General features: G+C 36.1%; 1 protein-coding gene across 2 annotated transcripts in view; it reads right to left on the reverse strand.

Annotated features, from left to right (window-relative positions):
• The window catches only part of SNX14 (sorting nexin 14), a 58611-nt gene that overhangs the window by 26165 nt on the left and 19608 nt on the right, over positions 1-12838 (reverse strand). The window contains exons 8-16 of one of the 2 annotated variants that reach the window (XM_076333173.1): positions 11938-12094; positions 11561-11636; positions 10666-10710; positions 10495-10575; positions 10236-10350; positions 8157-8312; positions 7742-7866; positions 6591-6649; positions 2973-2999 (exon numbers count right to left, since the gene is read on the reverse strand). In XM_076333173.1, coding sequence (XP_076189288.1) covers positions 2973-2999; positions 6591-6649; positions 7742-7866; positions 8157-8312; positions 10236-10350; positions 10495-10575; positions 10666-10710; positions 11561-11636; positions 11938-12094 — 841 coding nt within the window. The remainder of the gene's footprint in view (positions 1-2972; positions 3000-6590; positions 6650-7741; positions 7867-8156; positions 8313-10235; positions 10351-10494; positions 10576-10665; positions 10711-11560; positions 11637-11937; positions 12095-12838) is intronic. The other variant, XM_076333174.1, reaches the window with a different exon arrangement.

The raw sequence follows: 12838 nt of genomic DNA on the forward strand, positions 1-12838 counted from the left end.
TGAATATGGAATCAGCCTAAGGTTACTTATGGTGATTCAATAAATACAGTTGATAGTCGAGTTAAAAATCAATACAGTGAACTGCAGAATCAAAGACTCAAAAGAACTTTATAGATTACTGAGATTATAAGCACAATTAGTACTTTAGAGGACCAAAAAAATATCCTAAGTGTTTCTTTTCCCTTTAAAACAAAAAATTATTAACAACTGAACAGTACTACCAACAGAACAGCAGAGACAGCAAGTAAAGCGTCTTCATTGCTCATAAAACCATGTTGACAACATCAACTGCTGACTCAAAACACGCATGCCTGTGTTACTAATGATCTTCCTGTTTATAATTTTACCCAGACTGTGTACATGACTAAAATCGCGTAAATAATCCACTGTTTTTCCAAATCTTTTGTTTTTTCTATCTTATATTGTTATCAGCTCCAAAACAGGCACCATCTGTCTTACTTATCTCTGCTAACCAAAGATAATAAGGTTGCTTGGCTGTTTGTAGTCTAAATCCATGTTTGAACAATTTTACTTGATTTTTAAGCAACTTATTCCACGTTATTGTGCTGAAGTGAACTTTTTCACATTAGGAACCTACCTGAATCTTGTTCAAGAGCTTAATCACTGGGCTAGCAAAATACAAACCTTATTCAGACAAAACTAGACAGCTTTTCTAGAAGGGTTAATACTTCAGATGTCTGGCTTGACTGTTGAAAAAGTTTTCATCATTCCTGCGAAAACTTGTGCAGTTCTCAAGATTTTGAGCAAAAACATTAATTTGCACAAGCTCAGACATTTGATAAGAGTACTCCAGGCTCAGATCAGTTCTTTCCCACACTGATCATGCTCCAGCTGAAGGCAGGATACAGCTCTGCCTGGAAGCGCAGTACTGAGCTGTATGGAGCCAGGACTGAACCTGATAGCTAAGAACCACCCCTTCCTGCCCCAGTGCTGAGCCCAAAGATCACAGCTAATCAATACAGAGCAATCACTAAACTGTAACAGGTATAAAGTGACAAACTAGGATGGGATCTCTTCGCAGGAAGAGACACAAATTGAGAACAAACTCTGATGAATAAGAAGAGGGTACACACAGACATGGTGGAAAACACATGGAGAGAACATAGGACTGGTTTGGCAAAAGTCCTTGAGCAAGCACGCAGAGCACAAACCAGATTAGATGAGCGTGGAAAAAATCTGGGGACGTTAGCAGAGACAGGCAGACAACAGGATGATCAATCTTTTGAGGACACTGAGCAAGAGACAAAAAAATAAAAAAACCCCAGGTATCAGGATGAAAATCTAATAGATTCACTGGTTAAGCAGAAATAAGAGAAAGAACTTGAGGCTAGGTGGAAGGGAAGAGATGGGACTAGGATACGGTCAGGTTCAAGGCATGGGGGAAGAAAGAGGAGAGGTGGCGGCCAGTTCAGAATAGAGACCAAGTCTTTCAAGACCTGTTAACTCCGCTACTGTCAACAAATATATATACAAAACTCATTGGGAAAAGTATCCCACTCCCTCTAGTGCTGATCCACGTAACACAGCATTATTAGACTGTCATTCTATAGTTAGTTGCTTTCTTGGCAGGGCCCTGAACAGAGAGTCTACAGGTTTCAACATTTCTGATGCATGATGTGACAAGAGGTTGGAATACATTTTTTTTTTTTTTTTAAAGCTCCAGAAGTCACACATGCATAACATTAAAAAGTTACAATTGTTGTTCACTCTATAGCTGGGAATTGCAGTTCAAAGATTGCATCAGTGCCACTGTGCACTGTGGCATTCTTTAATCGTGGATGGTTGCAAAATAATTTTCCCACAGGATCCCTGCCTCATTCAGCACACTGAACAGATCTTCGCAAGTGATCAGCCAGGGCTATGCAGCTGAAGAATGCTATTGTGAACCTCTGCGGGTCAAGAAGTACCAGACAAGTCGTATGTATCAGACAAGCTAGATATTTACATGCCATGTGAGGTCAGAGTACCACTTTCTTTTGGCTGACTAAAACCCCTACACCCAATTAGGAGAAATGCTGAGCTCATAGAGCTGCACTTAAAAATCAATGAACTGCACTTATATCGCAAGTACTTCTTATTGCTCGACACCCTAGCAAGTTATAACTCAATACACTGAACTGGCACATAAAAGAAAAAGTGACTATATACCTTGATTCCTAACCTTTAGAATGAAGTTGATAATGTTTCCTCAAGAATGGTATGAGTAATATACAAAAAAACTGATGCTCTGACAAATTCGAAGGAAAAGCCCATAACGAAAAAATTGTTTTCTGAGTTTGGATAGCATGTATTTAAAGAGGCACAAATAATGAGACAACAAACCACTGAAGAGCTATTAAGATATTAATGAGTGACCACAGACTACCTAGAGCAAATTATAAAAAATAGCATATGTTACTATCAAACCTATAACAGTCACAAGAAAAGCTGCAGAGAGAACTAATTTGGGGAACTGCTGGTTTTGAGTGCTTGGTAATAGTCATAAAATGGTTATATTTGCATGCAATGTTAGGCAATGATCATCCTGGACACAGCTGTGCAAGATAAAACAAGCAGTTAAGTGGAAAAAAATTCAAACAGGATCTGAAAATGTGACATGGAGTAAAGGAAATTTTGGAGCAGCTAGCAGTCACAGGCCAAAAAAAAAAAGCTCTTCAAGTTATGCAAATATATTTCAAAACTAACAACAACAGACAAATCGTTAACAGCAAACAATATTAATACATTGCAAACTTGTGGAATTAGTAATTAAGCAATTTCTAAACACTTGTGAAGAGGACATGGGAAGTAAAGGTTATTGTGGGGAGAAATGCAGTTTAGTCCAGAGAATACATTCACATTTTTACAAATAAAATGGACAGTTAATTGCTGTTATAAAGGCTGTGTGATGCAGTCATGATAGATGCAGTGTAACTAACACACAACATTTATCGTGTGTTAGATAGACTTACCGGAAGTCATCCAAACTCAGGCTACTTCTGCAACAACAGGCACATAAATTACCTCAGAGCCCAGGAGAAAATAATGTTAAAAGGAAAAAAAAACAAACAAACAAAAAAACCCCACAAAAAACCCCCAACCAACCAAATTTGACAGACCTATCCCAACAAAACTGAATAGGCTTCGACCATCACTACAGATTAATAAAAAACGTGGTACAATTAGGAGCTCCTGACTTAAAACCTTCAGAAAGTGAAATGCAAACAGTACCTGTACATTTCATCACCACAATCTTGGCCTCTGAATTTAAAACCTCAGTTATTGAAACTTTCAGGTCTTCACTGACATTCAGCACAAGCAGCTACCAATTTATAGAGAATGACTTTCATTCTTAAAGTTACCTGTAGTGCCAAACAGGCAGCTAACTTTTTTGGTAACGTATGTTCAGAAGTCACGTAGGAATCTAGTTCATTTAGCTAATACAAAGAAAAGGCTGTGGACTTATTTTATGTAATAACACCACCCCCTACCCCCCCCGTATTAGATATACTAAAAACCACTATTAATTTTTTTTTTTTTTTTTTAATTTCACAGATTTTAAGAACTGTCATGTATTTTTGACATTTTACATAACCTGGTACATGGAATCAATGCCTCAGCCATCAACTCAGTAATTCCAACCGAGATGTTTAAATGGATTAACCATAAACACAGTCACCGCACACATGATTTTAATTCACTGGAGCTACTGAATTCTAGGCAAACTGATACGGGATTAAAATACTCAAATTTTAGATTTTGTTCTACAAGAGGAACTGATTCTAAGGCATCTTATACTGTCTTTAGCCATGTTAACTGTGAAGCTGGAAACATAACCTACCAAGTTGGAACTGATGGTGACAAACAATTACATTGCATACAACTGTTTGTGTGCACACACTTAATTCTGTGGGTTTTACTCCTAACCGCTCCCCAAAATTGTTAATATCTTTTTTACTTGGTCCTTTACTGGAAAAATGTTTTAATTCTATTGCTATCCCAACGATGAGAAATCAGGATGCATCTATTTCTATATGTGGTCATGATGTGCAGAAAATCAAGGCAGATATACAGCCATCCAGAAATCTGGGAGCTAATATCACATAATGGCTTTTCTTTTTTTGTTAAGACTTCCAACACAGAGTACCTTTAAGTAACGTAGTAATGTATTATAAATACATAAATATGAGAGAGGGAAAGGGAATTCTTGTCCTCTCTTCCACACACCAAAAATTAAGTTGCCAGAATTGGAATTTAAAACATCAGTTTTCATTGGCCACACACATTAAACATTAGATGGAAAAGATCAGTTACGGAGTTAAACCATTGACAACCACAGCTAGTTATTGAGTTATCAGAATATCCTCAATGTGACTTCTTTACGCTCCAGAAATACTTGGGACTTCTCATCTATTACCTTAGCAGTTTTTCATAGCACATTATTTGTCCTATTTGTACACAAAAAGCTACGATTATTTTGTACAGTTCAAAGAAGTGATTCAAACCAGAAATTACACAGATAGTCACTTCTTCCTTCTTTCCCACTTGTATTTTCTAGAAACTGCTCTAATATTTTCTTGTCTTACAATAAGTGAAATCTTTCAACACATTACCCACATGTACATTCCACTAAGATTTCATATCTACTACTTGATCTGACTTTTTAACCAGCAGTATCTATGCAATACATACACAGTATCCCTAGCAAAGCATCAAAGATATGGGAAACAAAACTCATCTCTTTGCATATAATTTCTCTCAACTGGAACTAATGCTAGAATAGGGAAGAGAAGGCAGGGTAAGGTATGTGCATATGGATAACATCTGGAATAATTCCGTAAGTAACCTTTTATTTTTTTTTCCCTTGGCAGTGACTGTCTGTACCAGATTCTTCAGAGGGAAACTCCAAAGCAACAGGCAAACTACTTGCAGATAGGACCTCTGTTTCATGGAAATAATCACTGAGGCACCACTTCAGGAACATACAGTATCTCATATCATAAACCAGCATATATACTCAGGGCATTCAAGTTGGTCTAAAATTTAAGAGAGATACATTTTCAGTAATGCTATGGATGCTGTTCGAACTCCAGGGGAATATGTTATACCAGTCCCCAAACAAAATTTGCTTATTTTGTAGCTAGAGATGTATTTCAAAAACTCCAGGTAGAGGCAGCCTGTAATTTCACCCTTTCTGTTTTGGAAAGCAAAGCACCAAGGAGGTGACCTAATTGTTTTCATACTTTAACTAGATTTAAGAAGTGTATGGCAGGATACTTTCAACCCTTGACACAAATAATTTTGGGAAAGATACCAGAAGGCAGATTTAAAGGTCTGGATGAAACCCTGTAGCCATCTTCGACAGAAGCTGGAGTGTGTTTTAAGGTCACCATTCCTAGTGGAGCATCACGTAGGGGAGAAATGCAGTTTGGTCTAGGTGCCTTCCATTCCTCTTTGCTAAGAAACAGAAGCTTATCAGCACCAATCTGAGAAAGCACTACACCAAAGCTTGAGTCCTGGATCTACAAGAACTATAAAGACTACACACTAGATGTCACCAATGGAGATATATTAAAGAAAACGATCATGTAGTTTTTGAAGAACGTTAGCAGGGGAGAAAGGGATCTCGCAATAATACACCTCACAGAAGGCTGCAAATCAAGAGGGCTGCTGCTAGGTGTATCTCTAATGAAAGCAGAAAAAGTTAAATAAATTGCTATTACTCCTCTAGAAGAGTAATCTAAGATGACAAACACTAGTATTTCCTACAGCACCGTGGATCTTACTTCATACCAAGAAAGAAAGCCTATCCAAATTAAAGACTCTCACTGAAGTTTTCCGTCTTTTGGCTAGACCATAAGAGCAATTCAGTTGGGCTAGTCTATGACTGAGCCATCCAGCATAAAATGAAAGACAAACTATGAGACCTCAAGCTTATTCAACCCATCCCCACAGTGGAAGATCATCCATCCATACCACAGGAGATGCTCTTCTCCTTCACAGGCCCTAAGGAGCCCGAAGGTGGTCTGTAAGTATACAGCCCAAACCCAGAAACAAGGCTTCTGACGCTACATTTCTGCAATGAATGGGGAGAGCTGGGGGACAGAAAACACATTTGACCTAGGAGAAATGGCAAATCCTCCTTGTCACAACAAGAGGAGATTCCCATTGCATGACCAGGTTGGTTAGATGCAGGGTACGCTGTACCTATCCCTGTAAGACCTGAAATCCAAGAAGACCCAGCTTTGCACTAACAAAATGGTATTCATATATACAGTCAATTAAATCACCACTTTATTTCCACATTATCTTATTCTCACTCTACATTTATTTTCCCCTTCCCCCTTCTGAAATGTTAAATCACATTTTAAATTCTTTAATGACACTTTAAACACTTCAAAGCAAAGAGACATCTTGTATAATATTGCTTGCTCCTTCAGTATGTAATTTGTCCATTTAAAAAAAAAAAAAGCAGAGCTAAAAATTTAGTCAAATTAGTATCAGGCAGTAGCAAAATTCCAATGGTTTAATATTTTGACGCTTTTAACTAAAAAACAAAGAAAACCACTTAAAGATTCTACCATACCTACCTGTTAAACTTTGAATTGCGTGTTGGTGACTCTGCTCCTCTTAAAAGGTGTCTGAAGTACTATGACAGACAAATAAGGTATCAAAGAAAACACTGGGTTAACTGAGGTAAGGGCTACTATGCAACGACACTGCAGAATTCAGGAAACAAGAACAGAAGTAAAAGGCAAGCTGCCCATAATCTAGCAGTTAGAATATTAATCTGGGAAAGGACAGACCAAATTTGCAATGCGTGCTCCCAGGACTACTTATTTTACTTTACGTAGTCTTGGGATTAAAAAACAAAAACAGAAACAAATGAGACTAAAATTAAGCACCAAAATCCATGTCTCCTCCTTGTTAAAAATCAAGCATTTGAAGCATTATAGCTATTATGGGAAAGATGACCATCAATATCATTTTTGAGAAATACACTTAATTAAGAATAACGCCAAGTAAGGTAAGTACCCGTTCCCAGGACAAGTCAATATATTCTGCCTCAAATAAATGTGAGAAGCTTAACATGCAACCTGATTTATACACACAAACTCTAAAAGGAAAGAGAATTCAGACTCACCCCTGCATTTGAAGTGTTTCCTATTAGAAGGCTTTAGGCAGCTGTGGGCCCAGTGTGGGGATTTTTTTTTTTTTTAAACTTGCATTCAGAACCTAACCACAGAACAATCTCAAATGCCTAGTAAATTGCTTTGAACGACCTTTCTGAAAACAGACACCTGACTTTTAACTGCTGGAATGGATAATGCTAAAGGTACCTAAATAGAACCTTTGTATCTTTCTTTAAGTACCATTTTATTTTAAAAATTAAATAAAGAGATTCTTAGAAGTGTTCTATGCCTATCACACAGATTACTTTTGCACCAAATTTGCAATCATAAAAGAAGGGGCGGAGAGGATTTTGTAATAATAGTGATATACACAAATTGTTACATAAAAAAAATGAAGAGTGGTTTTTTTTATCCTGTTGATGATGTGTTGAACTAGAATAAATTCAATTCTCTTACTGAGATTGGTCCCAGCTCTGGCATGCTAACTAAAGTGGAAAAAGGAGACATTTTTCAGTTCCACATGCATGTGACTGCTGTAAATAGGGTATCCTAAAAAAAATAAAATACAATCTTGCTTTAAGACTACTCTTCAAATCTTTCACACTTACCTCATCACTGTGACAGAACATGGGAGTAAAAACATTCTCAAGTAGAGAAAGTACATGCTCATAAGCTTCAAAAAGACACCTCATAGTTTGAAGTTTCACAACATCCACATATGGACCTTCAGCAACTATAAAAAAAAATTTGTAACTATAAACAGAGATATATATATATGGACATATAAAGTTTAGGTTTTTTCTGGTCTGAGTTTGTGATTGCTTTGCAAGCTATTGTAAGTCTGACAAAAAATAGAAATAAACTGACAAAACTAGGCTTAATCACAATATAGCAAGGGGGTAACAATTTTTAAAACTATGACAAAAGTAAAGATTGATCATATTTAGATGAATCAGTCTTCACTTTATTACAGAATGCTGTTTAAATTCCAGTGTAAATTATTCCTTTCAAATTCAAACTTACTTCTTTGAATCTCTTCCACAATAAAAGGGTCAAATCTAATTTTGTCAATGCTTTCATCCAAACAATAAGTTTTATAAATTTTCTGTACTTCCTCATGAAGAGACATCTTTTCAGTGTCTGATAGTTCTGGTCGCAAAATTCGGTCATTGAATTCCTCTGAGAAGTAAAGGAAAGAAAATGCATTTGTTGATCCACTTGGCTAACAAATAGCATCTTGAAGCAACCTATAAAATCAACTCATTTTCCAGCAGATATAGTAATTTGTAAAACTTTTAAATGAATAGAAACAGAAGACATCTCAAAATCTCGGGTAAAAAAGTAGCTGTCTTCTTATTAACTACAATTCAGATTTGTTCATAAAATTATTACTAAAAATATACTGGAATTAAAACTAATTATTCCTTATCACACTAAGGATAAATCCATGAAGTTGTTCCTGGCAGAAGAATGAATCAGAAGAATGAATTTTTTTCTTCCTACATTACCAAATTGTAAATTGTAGTTTTCTTTTAGCATGATTTCCAGTTCATGCTAGACACACACAGCGCCCCAACAGCCCTTTATACCAGTCATCTGCCTATTCTGCTGCTATTTCATTCCTAAGACCGAACCCATCATAATATTTTCAATAATATCTTTAATATCAGACTAACTTGAGAATTAACTTCCCCTGACAAAATAAAAATTCTATTCAGCACAATTATTGTGCAATCCTACTTGATTTATTGGCCCATCCCATTAATAGCATGACTACCAGCCAGAAAGAAGGGAAAATAAGGTAGCATTTGATTCATTTTTCAATTAATAGACAAAAACAAACTTCTTCAGAGAAAGTCTACCAAGACCCTTCTGGGGTTTTTTGGGTTTATTTTCCTCAGTAAGCGCTTCTTATCCAAAATATTTCTAACAAGTGAAGAACCACCTACAGTAGACAGTTTGGGACAGCAGAACTTGAGAGACCTAAATCTCATTCCTTGTTTTATAAGCTATTATAGACTTGCCACCTATGAGAATGCAAGAGAAGTTTAGAAGGAAGAAAATGCTGAGGTTTACCCAGAAAAAAGATTTATCATGGGCAATAGCCACAGTTTGAGTAAACTTCCTGCTAGAGGAAGCAGCTCTAGAGAGTTCTAGAACAGTCAGCTTAGAACCCCCTGCAGGTACCACCAGCATTGAAAAGGTAACTGCTTTGTGGTTTTTTGGTGAGTTTTTCTGACAGAAAGCCAACATGTTTGGAAGGATTATAAGCACATAAGAAGCTGCATGCACAGAGATTATTTATATTTCTCTTATGTAACAATTAATGATTTCTGCAGTATTTTAAGAGATTAAGTCTAATTTAATTTCACATCTTCCTGATGTATGTATGGCCTTGGGATATGAAGACACACCCATTATTTCCTATGCAACACAGAAATACTTGTTTACTAAAAACAAAAAAACAAAACCCCCATTATTTTGGTAAGCCAGTAATTAACTACTAGTTGACCAAAAAAATTGAAATAAACCACTCTAACTTACAGAAACTTCACAGAAAACCTTATCATTGGAAAACAGAAGGCTTTTCAAACAACACTTGTGTAATGATAAAACCAAACGTACGCTTCGTAACCAAGGTACAGGTTACTGAATAGAAGGTTTCAACACCTTTAATGTTCCTGTTATGTTTCTGTTCTTTACAGAAATCAGAATTTTAAAGCTAAAAGAACATGAGAAGCTTTTCATGATGAACAGCTCATTTTAGTAATACTTTAGTAACCACATATTTAAAAAAGACAGTTGTACTTTTTATCAGTGGCCAGAACTTTTTTCTTACAAGAATATTCTATTTTAAAATGTCCAACCTGTATCAATAAGCAGAAGTACAATTAAGACCTACAGTCCACACTGACATTAATGTTGCCAAGATTAGCATTCAAGAATTGGGACATATTAAAGTAAGTGAACACAGATCCTGAAAGGTAATCTCTTGCTTAACAACGCTGCCTAGTTCTGAGACTGAATATTTATTTCAACGTGCAAATGCTTAAAGCTTTTAAAGATCATCAAATATACCTCAGCACACATACGTAATCTTACCTACGGTCAGGCAGAACTGCAGCACATGGACTGCCCCCTCCTGTTTCAAGAAGTTCATAAACCGAAATAAAAGGTCTTGCTGATCTCTGATCTCCTTTAGCTCCAGTTTCAGGACCTTAGTAGGTTAAAAATGCAGTCAGCCAATTTTCAAACTTTCAGTGAGTACATAAATAATGCAAGGAGTTGTAGAACAAAAACAACGGGTAAAGTAAAACACTTATTCAAAACAGGAAAGTAAATAAATGTTGCCTTTGCTTACAGACGGTTTTTTATTTCTTGGCTCTGCAAACTTCTGAAGGAATGGAACCAATGAAGAAGTAGGTTCAGTTGCTTTCTCAGGCTGTAGAAAAAAAATGACGAGACAATTGGGTAAGAAAGCTTCCTTAATGGGTGAACAAATTACTACTGTTTTAACTTTGTCAGTACTCACTGGACTATCATCAATGAAGATCAGCAGCAAATGGTTGACAGTGTCCTGCAGGAAAACACAACACAAAGTTACTATTAAAGAAACTCAACAAATCAGATGAAAATCATTTCACTACTATGTTATGCCCAAGTTTAAACCTGTGATTATATTAATACTTCAAAAAAACCCCCAAAGGCTGGCAACACATGTTTGAGAATTAACCTTCAACGGTCTCTTCAAGTATTTACAAAGTCAGGGAATTTCTGAAGAGACCTGCACAGAAACATTCTTTACCCAGTGGAGGAAAGCTCTACAAAGTATTTTTACTGTTAGTGCAGATCTAATGAACTACTAATACTTCCACAGCTACAGTACTTTCTGCTTGCAGCTAGGCGATACCTTCATAAGTATTGCAATTTTGCCCATTAAAATACATGCATAAATAAAATAAAAGATGGCAGTGTTCCATCTTTAGAAATAAATGCCCTCTTATTTGCAGAATTAAGGACAAAAGAATTTATTTCAATACAGCTGAAAAAAAAGCTGGTTTACTTACACTGCTATAAAGATACATACAGCTAGAGTTCAAGTAATTGAGCCCTTGGTTAAATGTAGTTGCAGCAATCTGAAGGTGCTTATACTAGCACAGAATTCTCCCATTTGACAGGAATTGCAGTCCTTCATTAAAAATACATTAAGAGATCATGCCAATACTGTATTTTAGTCAGTTCAGTCAGTTAAGCACTCAAACCAGTTATAATGAACAAAAACATCAGCCACAAGATTTCTTTCTTTTACCCAATCAAAATGCACAGCAAGTCCATCATAGTGCATCATTTGCTCTGCCACAACATACTTAGTAGGAAAACAGTAATACTGAATAAATTAAGATTATTCCTGTGCTCCAAAGTCTTACAGGATCAGCTAAGAAATCCATTGAGGGAAGGAAAACAGAACCAGGCAGAATCTCTCTTATCAGAAGAGCCAGGGATCTGAAAAGGAAAAAAAAAAACAAAAAACAAGAAAGAAAAAACCAGAACCAATACCAGATTACATAATTTTCTAAGTGAAATTTCCAATGCCATTATATTTTACTGGGAAATATTTTAGTATTTAATAATATCTTCAGCGTGCTAGAATATTTTTAAGACCAATCAAAAAAATCATAAGCAAAGGGATAAGAAAGAGGGATGAGGAGGATGACTTTGGAGTTCATTCTTTCACTCCCCAAAATTATTGTACTACATAGTATGCAGATACTTTAAAGAATACAATTCTAAATAATTTCTGTACCTGCACTCTGTTGACTTTGGGGGCAAAATATAAGGAAAAAGAAGTTCAGTAAGTTTTCTTAAGTAGTGAAGTTCATCTCTTCGGCTTCTCAAAGCAACATGGAGTTCTGGTCCATATTCTTCTAAAGCAGCTTGCTGTAAAAATTCTGCATTTTTTACTGCAAGTAAAAAACAGTATTACGAGTTGTTTCAGCTTTTTCTTATCGTGAAATATGAGGTGATTGCTTTTCATTTGAGCTAAAAAGTTAATACTTTTAGTACATATACAACTGCCAAAGGGATACAATGTTGAAACTTTACAAAAGAACCTTGGCTTAGATTTTGAAGCCTGGCTATGTAAAAATAAAACCTCACACTGACGTAAGAATTCCTTCACCAAACAATTGCAGTTTGCATGGTTTCCAGAATGTTTTCTCATTTATAATTTTTTAAGAACTCAACATCTTGATTCTTCTAAAAAACTGCGTTGCCCAAAGTCAGCCTCTACTTGCTTTTTTCCTGACGTCCTTCACCATCTCCCATTTATTGGGCTTCTACCTATTGACTTGCCTACAACACAATTTGAAATCAACATAAACTTAAACTTTTATTCAATCCTGTTATATCTGTTTCCTGCTTAGAATATTTAGAAACAAATGTGAAGGAACACAGATTTTAAACACAGCGTAAATCAAACCAAAACCAGCACAGGTATCTGCAAGAGTGCTGCCTCTTATAAGTAGCTGTACGGAGTTGAAAGAATACCCGGCTCTATCAGATTAGAAACTATACATATTAATTAGAAGCAACAATGTTATATTGCTTCAAATAATTTCAAAGGCAAGAACTGAGCTGTAATAAATCACACCTAGCTGCACTAGCAATTCTTAGCACAGCCTCATGCCAAGAACCACACCAGGCAC

Source organism: Aptenodytes patagonicus, chromosome 3 (genome assembly GCF_965638725.1).
Source record: "Aptenodytes patagonicus chromosome 3, bAptPat1.pri.cur, whole genome shotgun sequence".
Taxonomy (NCBI): Eukaryota; Metazoa; Chordata; class Aves; order Sphenisciformes; family Spheniscidae; genus Aptenodytes; species Aptenodytes patagonicus.